Source organism: Vidua macroura, chromosome 1, assembly GCF_024509145.1.
Source record: "Vidua macroura isolate BioBank_ID:100142 chromosome 1, ASM2450914v1, whole genome shotgun sequence".
NCBI lineage: Eukaryota > Metazoa > Chordata > Aves > Passeriformes > Viduidae > Vidua > Vidua macroura.
Window position 1 is genome coordinate 110,787,422 of NC_071571.1, and position 20,966 is coordinate 110,808,387.

Sequence of the window (20,966 nt, forward strand, 5' to 3'; positions counted from 1 at the left end):
TCAGCATGGTCTTCACCACAGGCTGCAGGGAAGCCCCACCTTCTCCTGACCTTGGTATCAGCAGGGCTATTTCTCTCATTTTCTCATTCCTTTCTCACAGCTGCTGCACAGCTATTTTTACCCTTTCTTAAATGTGTTATCACAGAGGTAACAGCAGCACCGCCAGCTCGGGCAGCAGCAGGTTCATTTTGGAGATGAGTGAAAACTGATTCTGCCACAGGCAGCTCCTGCTGTCTTCTCACAGAAACCTTCCTTGCAGCCACCCCACAACCAAAAAATCTACCATGTGAATTCAATACACAAGTTCAATAAGCACTCTGTTAAGAAGTGCCCAGATCTCCTTTCATGCTATCCTAGATATATTAGTTTATCTTACTCCTTAAAATGTTACCATCATTCTGTGGTCACCTGGCACTATTACTGTGCTGGGCAAGAAAGTTAAGCCACCAGATCTTTCAACTTTCACTGTATGAAGATCAGTACAAAAGTAAACAACATACTTGCAGATATCTCGATAAGTCTGAATTGCTGTCTCCATATAATGAGCAGGATATGGCCTAGGAGCTCCAGGCTGAAGAAAAGCTGATACTGCTGCCATTTCCTACAAGAGAAATTCAGTGGAGTCAATGTAGGTTTTTCAACAAATCATAAACCTCAAAAGACTGAGGAACATGTTTCAATAGCTATTAGATTCAAGATCTTCACCTAATCAGTTACTGGCATATACAAATATCCAATACACTGTAACTGATAAAAGGTTTAATACAACAGCCTATTTATGGCTCTGTTTATAATTAGCCAGAGAGTTACACACAGAAGTGTTTGCAGCTGACAGTACCCCCAACACTGTGCAGAAGCATTAATTCAGTGCAGTTTTACAAGTCCAAAAGAACTTCCTATTATCAGGAAGATTGTTCCTGCAAAGAAGCGCTACCGTGTATTTTAAGCTGAGGTCTGCTTTTTGAGTTTTGCTTAAATGAAATTACATTATCAGCTTCCAAGGAAGTTAGTAAACATGCAGTCTGAAATTTTACTTCTTTTCTCATGGATTGAAAATATTTTAGCAAAGATTTTCTGCCGAAAGTAAACACTAAGACAAATTTGTAATTAAGACTGCTTCCATTTATTTGGAAATAAGGATTTCTTAATATTCTGCTTATTCAGATTATCCAAATGCAGAGCAACCTTCTGAACTGTAAAAATAGACATTTAAGTAAAAGTTTTAATCAGGATTCAAAGATGTACAATAATGCTTCCATGGCTCTATGAAGCAGAGTTTAGAATATTAGCAAGTTAACCAGACTAAAGTTTACAATACATACCTTCTAAAAATTTATAAAGTTACTAATTTCCCCTGGTACTCCCATTTATCTTGATGAAAATTACTTTAGTCATAAATACCTTCATTCTCAGGAGGAAATTATGAATGAGTATGTGTTTAGAGTGAAATTCAGTAGTGACATATTCAAAGTACAGCCTTCAAGTTAAGTCACCCGAAAACAGGTACAATACTGTATTTATAGTGACAGAGTCTTGAATTTCTGGCAAATAAGTATTTTGCCTAAGTCTAAAAGAGATACCATAAAGCTATTTTACATCTGGCTTTGAGTTATCAGTTTAAAGATCAATTTTTCTGGAGGTTGCATTTTAGGCTTTCTCCTTTCCATATTTTAAGAATTAACTCTCCAGTTTTTATTCATAGCTTTATTCCCTTCATATAACAGCAGAAAATTTTACAAGACCTTAGAGTTTCCTAAAGATAGGCAGGAGATTTGGGGAGACCCTTACAGATGTGGAGGTAGAGGAGAGAGATTGCATTTTTTTACTTTCAGACAAATATTAGAGATTATTAGAAAAAGTTCACAGAATGTTCATGTTACATGAAGTACCAACCAGTGCTCCAGCTGCATAAAGCATTGCCTGATCATTTAAGAAGTCCTTCTTTGCTGTATGGTAACAGCTATATGCAAGTTCATAGTGTTGCACCAAAAAGCACAAGTCTGCCATCTTCCGTATTTGAAGTTCTGGCGCTTCTGGTGGATACCTATAAATACAAATATTTAAATTCAAAGTCATCCTCTCTCAGCCTTGCCCCAAAACAGCCAAGAAAAGGGAATCTGCTTTGTTGCCGCCACACCTAACTTGGTTTCACATCCTACTTTCTGACTGGCAAGATCCACTGTTCCAGTGACATTCAAAGCACACACTCCTCTTAGCCAAGAAATACTGAATGGAATTTGTAACTACCACTGAAACTGCTTAATCAGATTAAACACTAGAGCTAAGCAGAGCCATATGAGAAGAAAAAAAAAAAAAGAGACTTTGACTGTTCACTTGGCTGTAAGTTATTTCTCCACATTTCTCTTGAAAGAAGTCAGTCCACTAAAAACTATGCTTTATACCAAAACACTGTGCAAGTTCCTGTCCTCTGCAAGCATCAATCTAATTTTTAATTAATCCAATATATATGATTCACTTCAGTGATAATCAAATACATTTTCACGAACACTTGTATGGCAAATGCTGTAGGAAGTGATCTACACTTACAAGTTCAAAACAGAAAGCTGGAGTTACCAACATTTTGATTACGAATCCAAAGACATGCAACACAGACATTTGAAGCTCTATGTGCATGTCAAGGACATTAACCTTGACTAGACAATGACCAAAATTATTTAGACTTCTGTAGTAAAGACAGTTGGAGAGTGTTCTTCATGATTATACATCCCAATTCACAGAAAGAATTACCAAATCATAGAGAATTAGTATTTCAGTAACACTTAAAACCTGGTTTTAGTGTATACTAAGACACAGGTACATTAAGTATGAAATTTCCTTTAGTTTAGCTCTTGAACACATTGTAAAAGCAATACAATATACAATACTCAATACTCTGCTGGAAAAAATTGCATAGTTATATAAGCAAAAACACCTATACATGGGGTTTGGCTGTAATGACAGGTGAAAAAGCTTGTAAATTTTTTAAAAAATCCCTCATGACAAACTGTAGCTTCTTTTTATGACTATTACTCTTAAAATCATGTGTTCTTATTAACTTAGAAAGCTTCATTGTAAATAGAGCAGGCAGAAGACTCTGCAAACAGTCTATTTTATCCCCTTCTTTAAGTTCTGCTACTCCTTTATTGAACATATTGAGGCACAGCACTTATGATTTTTCTAACTGAAGTAATTCACAACATTGCTGGTTTAGTTCACTTTGCAGAACACCATCAAACAAACACATGCTTTCCCTCCCATCCCTAAAAAGGCTACATTTGCACTTTAGGACTAAAATTAGGGACTGAGATTACTTACAGCAAACCAGAAGTATTCTTGAGCTCATTTATACTTTTCTCTGGAACCTTGCTGCCACTAAACCATTTTTTAGTAGCAGAAAACAGTGATCGGCTCAAGCCTTTCCTGGATATTAACTGGAGGAAGACACTGAATTAGAGCACTGCATTGCAAGAGATGTACGTTAAACTAATATAAAAAGCCAAGCTTCGTTATGGCTTCGTGAATTGATTTTCTTCCATAAAACAGAAATAAATAAAAGGAATAAAATAACTAAGAACACACTTTCTTAGAATTAATCTCTGACACTGAGACAGAAGCTCATATATTTATATGCATATATTCATAATTCATATGTCTATTTTATCTCAGACACTTGGGGTTCGCTATTCTTTCGGTAAACTGGAGAAACATCCATCTTAAGACCTTGAATATTTGATACATCTGTTTGAAAACTAAATTCTAAATAATAAGAGTATCTAATTTTGGGTAGTAGTCCAACCTAAAATCTAGACTATTTGTAAAATAAAGTACTTCACTGTGATGCAAATACTTTAATGCATGACCTTGACTGAACATGGGCATGATATTAATCCCACTTCCAAAAAAAATCTATTTTGAAAGAAGCATATTCAGCTGCAAAAACTGCTAAAATCAACAGAATTACACGGTTCAGGGTGTCCCTGCATTTCTTCCCTGTCAAGTAGCAACTGAAGGATACAGGGTTTTTTTTGCAGATGATTATTGATTAAACAAATTTCTTAAATTCAGTTGTGTATTTTGGTGTTGAAACACTAAGTCTGTTTTGTTCCCCATGCAGAATCATCCAAAAGCATAGAATATTAAGATTCAACAGATTTCCCTGAAAACAATTCACACAGGCTTTCACCAAGAAGCCACCCTGCACTGGAGCTGTTGATACAAACTAGTTCTTGTTTTTTAAAAGATAAATTAAGCAATAATGGGAAAATTTCAGTTACTTCTCTTAAATCTACTAACCGTTTTCAGCAAGACTGTTGAATTGTTAGATACAAGAAGGAAGTAATACTGTCGAAACAGATTTCTGGATATCTGGATTTATACCCCAACCATTTTTCCTTATTATAGCACAGAGTGTTTTTAAGGGTAAACTGACCTGATCATTGAGCTGTCGAATTGTTTTCTCTATGTGTGGCAAAAGTCCCCGAAATGTGAATTCCTGTATGAACTGTCTAATTCGATCGTGATCTGTGAGAGTTAAACAAGCACCATGAGGAGTCCCAGAATTTGACTTCTTTGAGTCTTGAAGTGATGTAGAAGCCTTCATGTAATCAGTGCTATCCAAACTGCCACTGGGATGATCCAGCTGAAGGGGGTGAGTCTTAAAGTTATTTGACAAGCCATCTGTTGAAAGATTGAAATAAGAGCTCCAGTAAGTATAAAGCTACTGAAATATTTTGGGTTTTAAAGGTCATTTTTACTAACCTATTTCAAAGCTTTCCTTACTCAGAACTCTGGAAAGCAAAGCAATTCACCAGCTGTTCTACACTACAGATCAATGCTGAGCAGGCAGCAGCAGAGCACTGAGTATGGCATCATTCCTGCAATTCTCAGGAAGTTCAGGGAATCTCAAGAATTACAACATGACTAAATATATACGATTTTGGTTCTCAACTACAGTGCAAAAAAATCTTCCAGTATGCTAACTATTATTAACAACTTTGAAGGAAAACCTAGGAAACATTAAAATCAAAATAAAGCATTCATCAAAGTTGGGATTGCAGCAATTACCACAATTGCTCCATTGGGTCCATTCTCTTTTTTTTTCTGCTTATGTTTAAAGGTTAAAAAAAAAAAACCAAAAACTAAAACAAACCTAATTTTCCATGTCCTTCCAAGCAAATTATGATGCAAAACAATTTCCTCCAAAGTCCTCTTTTTTCAATAAGAAGGGCTGCTGACTACTATTGCATTTAGCTCTCTGAAATAGACTGAGACACTGCTTCACTCTAAGACTTAAGCAGTTCTCTTACTTATAAGAAAATCAGCTTGCCCTATCTGGCACCAAGCAAAGCTGAGCCATGAAAACAAATCCTCAATGGATTTTACTCATGAAATGTAATCCTGAGTTTGTAAAGTTCAGTTGGCAGCTCCCAGACTACATCTGGGCTGCAAGGCCTTACAAAGATGGCAACTATAGGGTCTCCTATACATTCTAGGTCTACACATGCCTTTCAGGTGAGGTATGAAGGATGAGGCAGGCCAGGCAATGCAGGGTACCTCACTTTTTCCCTATTTGGTGATGCTTCTCATCTGAATCCTACACAGCTATCTTAATTGTTTTTAAGGGTGCAATCAATAATTTGCACTCTATTTCATTTACTATCCCCTTCCATCCACAAGCTGAGTTCCAAGGCAAGTGCTTCCAAACAACAAACTAAACACTTCCTTGACATTTACAGATTTAATACCAAAACCAAGGACAAAAAAACTCCAAAACCTCAGCTTCCAAGTTATAGCAAAGCACACAAACCAAAACCTTCATTATTATCAAAATTGACCTTTTAATCCTATGCTATTTTCACTGATTACCAGAGTTGCATACAATATGCTTAGACTTACAAAATATGAGCCAAATACATCATTAACCATCTCATTAAGGAGATGTCACCAATCCAGTAGGTCACTACCACAGCATTTTTGAGGACACTTAAAGCATTTAAAAAACCATTACTCTGAGTTGCCTAATAGACATCTAATTAAATACTGTCCAAGACAAAAGACAGTTGTGTAAATGCTGTAAGACCAAGGTTTTCATAAAGTTACAAAAATACCTTTCATTTCACTGTCTATGCCATCAGATATCAAGTGATCAGTATTCTTGTTTGAAACAACAGTATAATCTTCATAGGAATCCTGCCAGAAAAGAGGGGAAAAAAAAGTCAGAACTTTAAGACTACTCAACCACATACAAAAGTCATGAAACAGTAGTTATCAACTTCAATAATTTAACTGAATTACTACAGCAGCATGTTTGTTCATATGTATTAATTTCTCTAAGTAGTTTCTGAGGCTTTAAAAAACTGTTCTATTTTAAAGACAAAACTTATATTCACCAAATGAAGCAAGTACCTTCTAACTTGCTCAACTGGCTTCCCTGTCAACCAAAGTAACTTCAGCTCTTGCACACCAATGCCTACAGCAGCAAAAATACATTCTCTAAAGCAATTCTCAAATAAGCTCACACACACAAAGATCTATATTACACAATTGACATGGTACAGAAAAAAAGAAAAATATCTGATTAGTTTATGGTGGACTATAACTCACTGGTCCTCTTAGCTTATAGAATAGGGAATATTTTGACTTTTCAGTAGCAGCTGATGCTGAGAATGGCTACCTAGAACAGACAGCTACATTTGGTAAAGAAATTCCAGAAACCTTTTAATCTTAAGGAGTTATAATTTCAAGTCAGTCAAAAGCAAACTCAAAAAAGAGTATTTTTGGTTCTAAAGCAAAAAATACAGATATTTATGGCAAACTCAAAACACACTCTCCCTTGCAATTTTAGATGACAGACCAGACCACATGAAGTTATCACAAAAACCACACATACTCCCACAAAACAACACACCCAGACTATTTAGTGGAGTACAGAAGACCCAGGAAAAAAAAAAATTAAGCCTGAGAAAGACAAATGAAAATGAAGGTAGAAAGTTACTATGAACAGGACACTTCTGGGGTTACTTCCTCTTACAGCTCTTATTACTTCCTATTTCTTGTCTATTATTTCTGTGCTCCTGTCAGTCTATTTCAGACAGTCTAGTACTTCAGTGCTCCTTAGTGTCAAGTTAAGTAGCACAGAGGACAGTTCCTACTGAGGACTCATCTTATGCCCTCACAAAAAGCCACAACTGTGTCAGAAGTGTCTGGAATGCCTACTTATTCTGTAGAAGCACATGCATAACACTAAGGTGAAACTCAATGCAACTAAAAAGTACTTTCATAAGCACAGTAAAATCTGGTTTTAGAATACTGTAATACCTGGTTCTGGATAGTGTTTTTCTGAAGGTACTGACTCCAAGGATCTGGTATCTGTTCGTCTGCTCCTCTGTTTGACACCCGAGAATTTATTTTCAGCAAATAGCAACCCTGAGTTCCATATCTCTGTTTCATCTCTTCATAAATGGAGTCAGCTCTGAAACAGTAAAACAACATTTATCCTGTCTTGATATCAAACTAACTTTAGAGCATGTACTGCAACAAACTATTTTAGACTATTATCCATAGTGCTTAAAAGGAAAATTCTCCAATTTTTAAAACAATCCATTATGTAAGAGTAAAATTGAAAATCTTTGAGAATTAGTTCAGAAAGCTACCAAAGAAAGCACCTACCCCAAGAGCTGGGACTGATTAACTTCATTTTACATGAACACAAGAAGAAGATCTAAAAATAATACTTTCAAACATCTGCCTTGATAATAGCATACTGGCCAATGGATCCTGTTTCATGTCTAATCTCAACAGAATTTATCAACCCAAACACTTTGGTCAAAGAGCTCAGTGTAAGCTCACTGAAGGCAGATGACCCACCTTTGTTCTTCTCCTGTGCTTACATCATGCAGTAACACATAATATTTGAGTGTGTTTGGTATAAACCACTTGGGATATGAATATTCATTACTGTGCTGAATCCGATGTTGTTCTTGGGACAGCTTCAGGAACTGCTCCACAGGGTCAGGTTCAATAGAAGAAACTACCAGCATACCTGAATTCATTAAGGACATATACCCAAAGAACACAAGGATAACCACTGACCATAAAATAAAATAGGAAGAGTATAAAACAGAATAGATGAGTACAATACTTAAGCATGTAAAACATGCTACCACAAAAGTACGTGCAATTAGAATTTGGCCTTACTCTCAACAAAAAAGAATCAGTTAACTAACATCTGTAAAATGAGATGCAACAGGAATTTGCTCCAATTCTGACAGTGAATCTAAGTTTAAGCTGCTACATGATAGCTAATTTAAGATTTTAGATTGAAACCAGATGTTCATAGCAAACATGTATCTGAAATTTATCCCAACTGTATTTTAGCTTTCAACTTCCAAGGAGAGTTGGGGCTTTAAGTTATCACCTGAACAACAGTGATGACCAGCATTCATAAACGCAGCAACACCACCTGGGTAAAAAGCAGAAGTGCTCAGATTTTTATTTCAATACAACTACACAATCATTAATAAGCCCACTCTGCTACATCTATTCACCAAATCAAAAGACATTACTTCAGAGAAGCCAAAAAGCAAAGTTATACTTTAAATGTTATTAAAATTCAGAATCCAGAATCAATATTTTGCAAAGTTAATTCTGCACAGGTGTGGCCATTATAATACCTGTCCTCTATACTGAAATGATAATGTTCAGGACAGAATTAGGAACAGAGTGTCATAAAATCTGCAGAATCATAATTACTGTAAAGCTTAAAATCAGCTACATCACGAAACAGTGGTTTTTTTCAATTTCCCTGTAGACAAGCAAATTGAGCCTAAGCTTTGGTTTAAAAAAAAAAAAAAAAAAAAAAGTTAAAGCATTCAGGCATCGTTCCAGTCTTTCCAGACTTCTTTTTATCCAGCACAGCTCAAAGTTCACCAAATTTCCAAAACATCCTCTCCCCAACCTCCACCACTCCATCTGCTTACAAAAAGCTATTAAAAAGCAGCAGATGTATCCCAAACACACATTCCTCTGATGTAGATAAGGGACAGACAAGAGATACCTAAAAAGCTACAGAAGAAAGTGTTTTAGGATGATGGAGTTTCACTTACAGGTATTGCCTTTGAGCTCACTTTGACATAAAAAGAGCGTGTGGAGAAAGGGGAAAAAATACAAACACTACAAAAAAACTCAGGCCAAACAGTCACAAAGAAAACCCTGACACTCTTATGAAATCAGTCTGTGTAGTCAGACATAGTGGAAAAATATATAGGCTTCAAATCATAATTGTGAAAGAGGTACTGCAAAATTTTCAGTGTCTCCTACATTACATTTTGTAACAGCCTTCCCTGGAGGGGTCTGTAACATTTAAAGGATACATGCAACATAGTGGTTTAAGAATTCGTGATCAGATGCAGGCATGGACTGAAGAAAGCACTCTCTGTAAGACTCAAACCAAGGAGTAGTAGCTGAAATACACAATAAAACAGGACAAATTAGACTAGTCAGTGAAACTTGTTTACCCATTCATGAAAAGGAAGTATGAAAGACTACCCTGAAAGTGAAGCCTGCAAACTCTGACAAGGTTTGCATGGCAGAGGAAAGAAGGGGGAATAGTCCAAGGAGAAAGTATTTTAGATGCAACACAAGTAGGAGAAACAGTAACACTTGAATCAAATCCTGTGAAACTGAATAGCACCATAAGTACCCCATTCCTCACCACTGCAGGCTCACGTGCATGGAGTCCTTGTTTAAACCAACTACTCTTTACCACCCCTTTAAACACCCATACACTTGACAAAGAAAGAAATAAATTCCTCTAACAGTCATTTAATTTCTGGGCTAGGGATGTAAGAATTGACCAAGAAACAAAATTCATTTTTGAGTATGTAGAGGAGCTAAGGATTACCAAAACCCTATGCTGCCTGTTTTCTACAAGTGTTGACTTGGCTTGACAGCAGTCCCCTTCCCATGCCTTGCTAAAACAAACAGTTCAGCTGGCAAAGATCCAAGAAGATAAAACCTCAGATCCAAGTTGTGCCATTAATGCCTAATAATTTTAACCTGCAATGTTCAATGCCCTTTTACAACAGGGATTTCATTTTCCTAAGCGTAACAAATCAAGGGAAACCAAGGATATCTGGGACATCAAAAAAATGGTGAACCTAATATCGTCCATTTCTCTCCACTCCAGCTATAGTGTTGCATCCCTGAACACCGCACTATAGGTCAAACAATTATTTATTATTTCTTCTTTTAAGCCTGTTCTATTATATCTTTATTCTCCAACTCCTTTCCCTTGAGTGGGAAACAGACTCCAGAGCAAAATCAATCCAGTTTCAATAAACTGATTTCACACTGGTTACAGGAATCCAGTGTCATCTCACCTGCAAACTAGAAAACAGTAACTAGTAGAGAAAAAAAATTGTTAAGAAAATCTGAAGGTATTTTCTTTATATTGCCTTAAAAAACCCACATCACTAGACTTTAGTAAATAAAAGTAAAAATAAATAAAAATTTCTAATGCTTTGTAAAGCTCTCATGCACCCCCTCATAAAAACCAAGCCAAACCACCACTTTGATTTCTTAAGCTAACTTTAGAAAACAAATTCATTTTTATGTTGGAATTATCTTGTATGGCATTCATCTAATGCATTTTGTTTAATCCTACATGGTCAAGCCATCTTAGACTGGCTTCAGACACACAGAAGTCAGATATAGCCACACTTGAATTCAGTCTAGCATTCAGCACATGTCACATGAAAAAAAATACTAAAAAAAAGTTACTTCAATAGGAGACAAACTTCCAGCTTTTGATTACAGCCTTTCCAGAAACTGCTCTCTGAGCACTCATATAGGATATAAAAAGCTCTTGGCTTTACTGAGACCTACATGCAAACATGCCAACTATTTAAATTAAGGAAAACACAGCTTGTTATTATTAAAAGCAAGCCATAAGAAAGTGACTCATATGCATTTTTCACAAGTATAACAAGCAATGCAGTAACTCTGGTTCAAAGTAAACACTGTTAAACGACCTAAGGCAAAAAAACTTCACTTCTGTTTTGCAGCTGAATCACAGCAAAATAAAAAAATTACGTGTTTTTTTAAAATCTGAGATACAAACAGAGAAGAACTACTTTGTTTTGTGGATTGGTTCCCCTGCCCTCTTTTTTCATTAGGCCTACTTAAAAAGCTTGGAAGCAACCTCAAAGGGCAACTGTGTAGGATTCCCTCTACACAGCAACATTAACAGGATTCACTTGAGCATTTTACAGGACTGTAATCACTTATTGTAGATACTTGATAAACACACACCATACTCAAAACAAAAGCAGTATTTGAAAAAAATTTCACAACTGTAACACCTCATAACACATTACAGCAGTTCAGGCCAGCACTGTCATTCAGGTGCCCAGACCTATACACTTTGCATTTTTCCAGTATGTTGGTAACAGAACTGAAGTTTTGGCAAACTTGTTAACATGTTCAGAACTTAATTAAAAAACAAAAAAAAAGTAATATTTCTACATAACAGCTTAAGAATGGAAAGTCTACTTCATGAAGTTTTGTACTCTTTAGGCATTTAGCAGGATCTGAACAGATACTACTGAAAGGACAGCTATTATTAACCAAAGGCATAAACTATATTAATATATAAAAATGAAAAACATCAAATCCTGGCTCTTAAAGACCACAATGCAGAGCCTTGAAAGGTCAATAACCAATGTGGTTTGGTAGCAATAAGTCTCATGAACTACATAAAAATGTATTAGAAAGCTTTTTCTTTTTTTAAGGATCATACTCCAGAGAGAATGTCAATATAGCAGCGACATATGTGCTCTAAGTACAGTCAGCAGTTGAGTTCCAACTTAAAAAGTGTTACTATCCCCTAAGAATTTCCCTAGAGAAGCAGAAAGTACATTTGAAATACAGCACAGTGACAGTATACAGTTCCATAGGATCAAACAGTCCAGTGTTTTTAACAGCAACAGTTAATTTACCACCACCACCCTTATTGATTGCATGGAAAGACCAAATGATTTTTGATTAACAAGAGTAGAAATGTGATTAAAAGAAAAATTAAAACAACCACCACCAACGATTTTTCAGTTAGGGGGAAAAAATGGAGGAACACACATCTACGTCCAGGAAAGTGCTGAACAGTTGTAGCAGATGGTAAGGAAAGGTGGATGGGGCACATGGAAAAGGAGTAAAGGGCAATTTGGCAAATTGGCACCAACCACAAAAAAATACCTGAATAAAACGTGGATGTGTTCAGTTCCATCAGTGTCTCTTTCCAATTACTGTACCAAGGAACACTAGCTTTAACTGAGCGATCTGATAGAAAAAACATGATATTATTATACTAAAAAGGGTCAGATGCAAACACACTCGGCTTTTACACTCTGGTAGAGTGAAGTAGAAAAAATCTACGCCATGCAGGCCTATGAGGGGCACTGAAGAGATTTGACTCCAGCTAACCTTAATCATGAATATTTCTGGCTTCTCAACATTTGACAGTGTACTTTAATGGAAATCAATATTAATTTCTAGTTCAGTCCCTATTCTAGGCTTGAACACAAATGGAAATTCTATCAAGAAGCAAAGATTTAAGTTGTATCTAAACCTTATTTCTATTTTACTAGATGGAAGATACTCTAAATCTAAGGCACTAACTTGTGAGATTTCCAAGCCTATAGTACTAGTTAGATGTACCTGAATACATTAGCTGCTGAAAGTGGTTGCCCCAACATTCTCTTTCATCTCAAACATATTCCTCCAATGCCTCATGCCAGCATTTTTATCATGCAGCCCTGAACAAACATAGGGAACTGGTCTAGTAGAAAATTCTTTCCTTCTCTCAAATAATTTAGTTCTTTACTGAGACCATTTTTCTTCACCTTCTACATGCACCAGTACATGGGAGAAGCAGGCATGGCTGAACATGAGCAAATCTTCAGCAACCAAATGAGTCTCCCAGCACTATATTATGGAACTATAAGAATATTAAACAAAACTGTAACAATGAAGGATTACAAACAAATCAATACAACACAGCAGTTCCAAACCTTTTATCAAAAAAAAGAGCAGGATTATGACCCCAGTGCCAGAAACATCATAACTCAGCTTCTTAAACAATATTTACCTTTCTTCAAAACAGACAGCACTTCATCACTATTAAAATTAAGGAAGTATATTTTAATATCATTATCCTAGAAAACTAATTCACTCCCAAAAAAAGAACAAATTAAGAACTAAGGAGAGCATTTCCCATTTACAATCCCAAATTATTATGTTCTGCTGTCAGGAATGAATGTATCCATTGGTTTGAATAAAATGCTCTAAGAAAGTTGAAAAAACAAGACCCTAAACGTCTTAGTAAATACTCATATCCATCTAAGCATAAAGAAACCCTACTTGGTACTTCTTCATATTCTCTTACACTGTGGGATACAAACTCCTCCATCAACAGCACTATCAGTGTTTTGTGAAGCAGGGTTCCACTAAAAGACAAAGCAACTGAATTTGTCCTTCTGTGTGATCTTAAACAGCTTATACACCTCTCCTCCTGTCAAATTAGCATATAGCCAATCTGAATAGAAATAAGAACCTAATCACTGAGAGACAAAAGATAGTCAAACATGGTGATTTGTACATCTGAGGCTCCAGCAGCAAATATTGAAAACAAAAGGAGAGATATTAGCTTCTATAACTACAAAGCATTGCTTAACATAGCTACTATTTTTCTTCTCTTCTTTCAATACCTCACTTCTAAACTACGGTCACTAATAACCTCATGGAAAAGTCTCCTCACCAAAACCATTCTGCTTTCTCAGGGTCTTTCCATCTCTAGAATTGAAGCAAATTTCCATCCAAAAATAAAATTTCATAGCAAAATGGCAATTCACCAATATGCTCTATAAATACAGGCACAGAAATTGAAAAAATATGTGGGATTTTTAACAAATCTCAAAAACAAGAGGTTTCCAGGCTCAGGTCCTTTGTTTTATAACCAACATGGGACATCAAGCTGAAAACATATCTTGCAAATTAGGTATCCAAGACATAAGAATTATGCCATTTTTCCATCATCAACATAAAAAAAAAAAATACTAGAGCAACATCAGTCACTAATCCTCATGAAGTTTTATCAGTCTATTGCTATAGCAGAGCCAAACTCTTCACTGCAGGCTGAACTTTAACTACATAAATTACGCATGTTTAAATAGGGCAGTGCATACATGCTTTGAACTAAGTACATGCTCAGAGGCTTTAATGGATTAGGGTCTTAATTGGGAGGAGTTCAATCTTCTCAGATCCTAAGATCAGGTCTCATTTAGCATTATTCACAATGCCTCATCCCTTGGAGATCTAAGAAAAAACATCTTTGGAATACTCCAGTCATTTTGACAGTGAAATATGAAGCACAAGTTCCACAGGAGAAAAAAAAAAAAAAAAAAGACAAGGAATCAAAGGAGTCACACACCTTTCTTCACAGTCCTTTTTCCTTAAACATTTTATGACTTTATCATAAAAAATAAAAGAAGCTAGGATAACTAACTTCAAGATAAAGCTGCACATTAGTACCAACACTAAGCTCTGACATTTATCCAGCCAAGTGCAACAAGTCACTGTATCAGTTTTGTAACAAGAAAATTACACAACCAAAGCATCGCTAATGGCTACATTAAAGTAATGACTTAACAGAAGTTGAGAAGAACTACAACACCAGGAAACTTAAAATTATTAATTCAGTTCAACCACTCTTTCAGCATTATATAAAGCCAAAACTATTTGTTAAATCCAAAGTTTCAGTAAAAGCAATGTCTCAAAACTGATAAACTCTGAATAATTTTAGTACATGCCATGAAGCTGAAACAAAGGCTAGAAATCTCTCAGCCAATTCCAGTTTACATTATGAAAAATACAATACCATTACATACCACTGATGTTGAGATCATAATCTCCAGCTGTGATCACATTAGCTACCAGTCCTTCAGCAGGCTGACTGACAGACACAACATCATGCAAAAGTTTCCGAATGGCACCGGGCTGAGGTGGGTGAGTAATGATGCTGTTGACAGCAATCTTCAAATTTTTAATGATGTGAAGCTGATTATTAGGATCTCTCATGTGAACTAAAAAAGAAAAAGAAGAGGATTTGCTGAGGAGTGTAACAGACAGTTTAAAGGAATTGTCATAAATTAGTCTTTTTCCAACACATTTTTTCTTTAAAGACTGCTCCACTAAACTTTTCCATCACCAGTTTTAGACCACAGTCCATAATGATTGACTACCAAAATTGGAGGGGAGGAAGGTGGTAACAAAAAATTACTTGATGTTCAACATTAGGCTCATCTAGGCAGACTGATGAATGAACAGTATAGGATCTTAGCTGGTAAGAATATCTACTCCATCTAACATAGAGCGTGCACATCCTACACTGATGCACTCCCTTCCTTGTGGAGCATATCAACTTTCATGAAAAAGCCACAGGAACCATGTATGGATTTCACACAACACATGTTTCAAGGAATCAGCAGTTTCCAAGAAATCCCCCACACACAATTAAATAGCACTTAAGAAACCTGACAGGGATAACATAGTATTCATTCATCCAAAATTAACATATCCTAAAAGACAAGCTGAGAGAGCTGGAGTTGCTCATCGTGCAGAAGGGAGGAGACCTTAGAGCAGTCTTCCAGTACCTATAAGGGGTTTTCAAGAGAGCTGGAGAGGTACAAGGGCACATAGTGACAAGACAAGGGGGAATGGCTTAAAACTGAAAGAGGGCAGATTTAGATCAGATATTGGGAAGAAATTCTCTACCATGAGGATAGTGAGGCATTGGAACAGGTTGCCCAAAAAAGCTGTGATGCCCCAACACTGGAACAGTTAAGGCCTGCCTGGACAGGGGTATGAGCAACCTGGTCAGTTGGAAAGTAACCCTAACCACAGCAGGGTACACTTAGAACTAGATGTTCCTGAAGGTCCCTTTAGACCTACACCATTGTATGATTTTTAACACTATACCTCTCTTTGTAGAATCTTTCTGAAAATTGCTCCCTAAAGCCATCTGTTTTTAAAGAACTGATCACAATATTTTCAACGCTTGTAACAATTCTGGAGCCTACTGTGATTTTTCATGTAATTTTACCCTACTTCAAACCACGACCACCATCAAAGCAAGCCAGACTGAGCGCAGGCAGGACACACTGACTACGGCTGCCTAAACCACCTGGTGCTACCACGTGCCACACAGCACAGCCCGACTCCTATGCATGTTATTTTCACAAATTCCTGTATAGCATATAAAAGGCAGCACAAATGAAAATTCTTGCTGTTTTCTTCATCTTTCAACTAACTACAGGATTCACACCATAAAGGTCTGAAATTGAGTATTCAATCTGTTCCAGCCTGGAAAGCACTCCACACCTTTTCCACAAGCCTCTTCAGAAGTAACAAGTACACAGCTAAAGTCAGATCACACTAGATGTGTTTACAATCCATCTTAAATGTTAAAACAGATTTCTAATGTCATTCAAATCTTGACTGGTGTAGTTCTACCTTCCTCAATCACATATTCACTCCCAAGCCTTACCCAGCACTCAAGCTCATGGGAAAACACAGTAAAGCAGGTTAAAACACTTGTCCTGCCAAAAACAACCTAAAAATATGTGGGTTTTTTTCAGCTATAAGTTTTAGATTGAACTCGTACATCATAAGGCTCTATCAACACCAGAAAAGGCAGTTGTGCAGGCTAAACTTTACATATTTGAGTTCATAATTTCTATCAGAAAGCTGAAGCAGTTGTTTTGGATGGAGTTTTTTTCATCTTATCACATTGGTAAATTATCAACCCCATTTTGAAATTATCAAATGTAAAGGAAGTGGCAGGAACAAACAACTAGGAAACTAGTTTGCTCACCAGCACAGCTGTAACACTACAATTCATCCTTGCTATCTGTCCTAAACATAATAGCCATAATAATGAAGAGCAACCACATTTCCCTAGAGAACACAGATGACATCTCTGGCATATGTTAAATGTTAAGGACTAAAATAACAGGCATACTTGGAACTCCAAAAAGTTTTTGTTTTAATCAAAAAGAAAAAGACATATCTAGTGTTATGCATTTCCTTCAAATGTTTATAAGATAATTTCAAAAAGTACTTTCCCAAAAGTGGCAGCAGTATTGGAACAGTATCTTTCTCATCAAAAGTTGAAGCATCAGATGCTAAGATACACATGAACAAGGAATTCCTAACATCACACTAAGCTCAAGTAAGCAGTGTTCCCATTATACTTCCTTACGTCTTGCACATACTTAAGGCTTAGAATCAGATAAAGTTATCAGAAGCTCTTTTTTTTGTTAAGGTCAAATGCTTTGATTTAAGAGCAACCAATGCTATCTTAAAGTGATACTTGCTAATTGACATGTGCACTGTAATCCTCCCTCCCACAAAGACAGCATTAGTTCATAGAGTATTTTTACAGATTCTTAAAAACAGGATCCTATTTTAAAGAAAACCTACCTATATACACAATATACGCCTATCAATATATACAATGCACAATACACTTGTTAAATCAGGCATTAGTTGTAACTAACAAACAAAACAGTTAAGTAAGCCACTTTGAGAATAAATATGAAGTATAAAATCCTCAGTTTACTTCTGGTTTCTTTTATTAAAGGAAGTTGAAAGTTTGGGGAGGGTTTTGGTTTTGCTTTCCTCTAAAGTCAAGATTTATGGGGACAGTAAAGCTGTCCTCTCACTTTTTTTAAACATTTCTCCTTCACTAACAGGAGGTGACTTACTTACAGAAGCCAAGAGGCTAAAAATTACAGACAGAGCACCCTGAATCTGTGCTCAAGACACACTACCATCACAGTTTGCTGAGTATTGCAAGTGTATTTTGGCCACACCAACATTAGCAAGTCAGTGATAGGCCAAAGTTGATGAGTAGATTAAATACTGATTTGTGCAAAGGGTGATCCCCCTGCATCTAGGGGCTCTACTTGAAGTTAGATAGAAGCTGGCCTCCTTGGACTGAGCAACCTCAACAGTGTGGTTTTACACTACCTGAAGGATTACACTGTGTTCTGGTCTTTCACAGTAGAGAGCTCAGCTCTCTACTGATAAATTCCTGTTTATCAGATTTGTTTTGCACATATATCAGTAGACTGATTTCCTACTTGCACTGCTTCTCTAAGCAAGAAGGCTGATGAGCACACAGCCTTCAGCTGGTTCATAAGCTAAGTAATTCCTAATTTCAGACAAAAATATGCACTGTAGCAGCACTCTAAAAATGTAGTAGCAAATCCATGACTTAGCTTTTCAAATTAAAGAATCCAAGAAGCTATACATGTACGTTAAACTTCTGTATAAGTAAGGGACAGCTTATTTCTAAAGGGATGAACTACTAATCAATCCAATTTTATGTTACAAATTCAATGAAATAGCCACTAAGTAAAGAGAGATGGATTAATTTCAAATGGACAGCATTTCACACCCCCTTAAGAAAAATTGTGCTTAGAAAGGAAGACATCAAGACAGAATTACAGAATCACAGAACTGTTATAGTTGGAAGGGATCACTGGAGATCATCTACTCCAGCCTCCCTGCCAAGCCAGGATCACCTCAAGCAGGTAACATGAACTGTCCAGGTGTGTTTGGAATGTCTCCAGAGAGGGAAACTCCACAATCTCCCTAGGCAGCCTGTTCCAGTGCTGTGCCACCCACACTGGAAAGAAGTTTTGCCTCATGTTGAAGTAGAACTTCTTGTATTTTAACTTATGGTCACTGCTCCTCACAGAATCCCTGAACAGTTATCACCACAATATAATAACCCTACATAATATGAGAATAATAATATTAAAACCATAAGCAGTAAACCACAGAGCATGTCATGTATACACATTCTGCTGTACCGCAATCAGATCATTTAATCATGCCTTTCTTCCTCTCAGTCCTTACCCTCACACATGCAGCTTCTAACACAAGAACTTACAGTCAGCATGCAGTAACATTTTTTTTCCAGGAAGTAGGAAGAGGAAGTCACTCTTGGAGTGAAGAACTGGAGTCAGGCTTGTGGCCTGCTGGATTAGAATACACACAAAATCGTGCAGCAACAAAACCAACTGTGTCAAGTTTCGCTCAGGGAACGCTGAGGATAATTCGGGTTTGCAAGTTCTTTAACTGTCACAATAACTGGACCAAAATAGTTGCAACTAAGTGAATTAATTAACCTTCCAAGTGAATGCTACATTTTGAATACTCAGCCTGGTTTTGTTTGCTAGATGCATTTTGAGAGCCTTTCACTAAAAGAAAGAGATAATTAACTTCAGAGCTCTAAAGAGGTGAGCATCTGCATTTATTATTTTTATCTCTGCTGCATTCTCACATAGTTCATAAGCATTGTTAAACAAAATGAAAAACATTTATGAACAAGTTACAGTTGATAAGTTACTAAGATTCACCTGAAAATCAAGGCAGATTTTTAAGACAAAGTAGCTTTTAAGCTGTTGCCATTTTTAAGAGAGAAATGCAAAAATCTATTAAGAATGACAGTACAAGCTTCATTTTCTTGCACTCTTTCCTCAGCACGTGGCATGCAGAGGCTGCAGTCTGAGCTACACGTCTGTCAGAAACCAAATCTGACAAATGTCATTGCATCATTATTCTGACAAGCAGTTCTCTGCAAACTGCTGTCCTGCACACAACTGTAATGGGCAGCAGCTTGAAATGCACAGCTTACCTAAATGAAAAATAAACAAATTCCCAATATTAAGTTAAAGCACCACAGCTAAAAAACTCTGTTGTTTCTCTCAAGTGGTCAATCCCCAGTTTTCCTGCTGCTTCACGTGGTCATTTTGCCACATAAGCAGTTCGATTCCCACTTCTTCTTAGCACAGGTCTTACTCACAGAAGCGTCAACAAAAAAAAAAAAAGAAAGAAAGAAAAGGAAAAAACCCACATAGGATCATGCTACAGGCAAGAGAAACGAAAGCCCTGCAACTGAAATTACGATCAATGTTTCTGAAAGACTAGCCGTATCCAGTAGAGTCTACAGCAAGAGTCAGGTACGAGTACTAGGAAGTTAACAGCAAAGTGGTTTTAATGGAAGACAAAAATCCGTCTGGAAGAGCTGAATTTACAGACACCTTCCTCTTCAGCCGTGGGATGTCTCCAGGAGAAGCCAAACTTCCCCGGTTCCGCAGACCGAATGAAACTAAGCTGCCTTACCAGCTGTCACCTGCGACAACCCCGGCAAACGCGTGTCTCCGCCAAGCCTGTCACGGCTCCCGGTGACACCACCCGGGCGGCCGCCGGCGCGGCGCCGGGAAGGGGTGTCGGGCCCGTCCCGCCGGCGCAGCCCCGGCAGGCACAGCCGCGCGGGACCCCCGGAGGCCGCGGGCGGAAGGGAGCGGCGGCGCCGCCTCCCCCGCCCCGTGTAAACAACGCGCTCCGCTGCCGGCACCGACCTTCCGAGGTGAGGCGGCAGAAGGGCCTGACCAGCTCGGCGAAGCTGAGGTTGTTCCTGCGGGTGAGCCGCTCCGCCTCCTCGCTGCACAGCGCGGCCACCAAGGGCACGAACGAGTCCTGGATGAACTCCTGCACCGACTGCACGCACTGGGCCATGGCCGCCGCTCGGGGCCGCCCGAGACGGCCCCGCCACCTTTCTCCGCAATTCTCCGGATTATTCCCTCCCTCCTTCCCTGGCCAGTGCCTGTCCGCAGCTCCCGCCCAGGCCCCGCTCAGCGCCCGCCGAGCGCCGCCATGTTGCGCCTCAGCCGAGCCCCTCGGGGAGCGCCCGCTCCCGGCGGCCCCCGCGCCCGCTCATGTGATTGGCCAAAGGGGCGGCGCCGGGCCGGGAGGGGGAGGCGACGGTGGCCGGCCGGAGGGGGGGGAGGTTGGGCTGTGTGCCCTCCCTGCCCCCCCGGAGCGGGCAGTTGGTGCGGTCCGGG

General features: G+C 38.0%; 1 protein-coding gene across 4 annotated transcripts in view; it reads right to left on the reverse strand.

Annotated features, from left to right (window-relative positions):
* The window catches only part of TRAPPC8 (trafficking protein particle complex subunit 8), a 51,611-nt gene extending 30,865 nt beyond the window's left edge, over positions 1 to 20,746 (reverse strand). Inside the window, exons 1-11 of one of the 4 annotated variants that reach the window (XM_053979000.1) lie at positions 20,484 to 20,746; positions 14,940 to 15,134; positions 12,250 to 12,333; positions 9,372 to 9,461; positions 7,867 to 8,041; positions 7,318 to 7,471; positions 6,108 to 6,189; positions 4,430 to 4,677; positions 3,316 to 3,431; positions 1,894 to 2,044; positions 501 to 601 (exon numbers count right to left, since the gene is read on the reverse strand). In XM_053979000.1, coding sequence (XP_053834975.1) covers positions 501 to 601; positions 1,894 to 2,044; positions 3,316 to 3,431; positions 4,430 to 4,677; positions 6,108 to 6,189; positions 7,318 to 7,471; positions 7,867 to 8,041; positions 9,372 to 9,461; positions 12,250 to 12,333; positions 14,940 to 15,134; positions 20,484 to 20,640 — 1,553 coding nt within the window. In that variant the 5' untranslated portion in view covers positions 20,641 to 20,746. The remainder of the gene's footprint in view (positions 1 to 500; positions 602 to 1,893; positions 2,045 to 3,315; positions 3,432 to 4,429; positions 4,678 to 6,107; positions 6,190 to 7,317; positions 7,472 to 7,866; positions 8,042 to 9,371; positions 9,462 to 12,249; positions 12,334 to 14,939; positions 15,135 to 20,483) is intronic. The other 3 variants (XM_053979006.1, XM_053979011.1, XM_053979015.1) reach the window with 3 other exon arrangements.
* Positions 20,747 to 20,966: the final 220 nt, after the last annotated feature.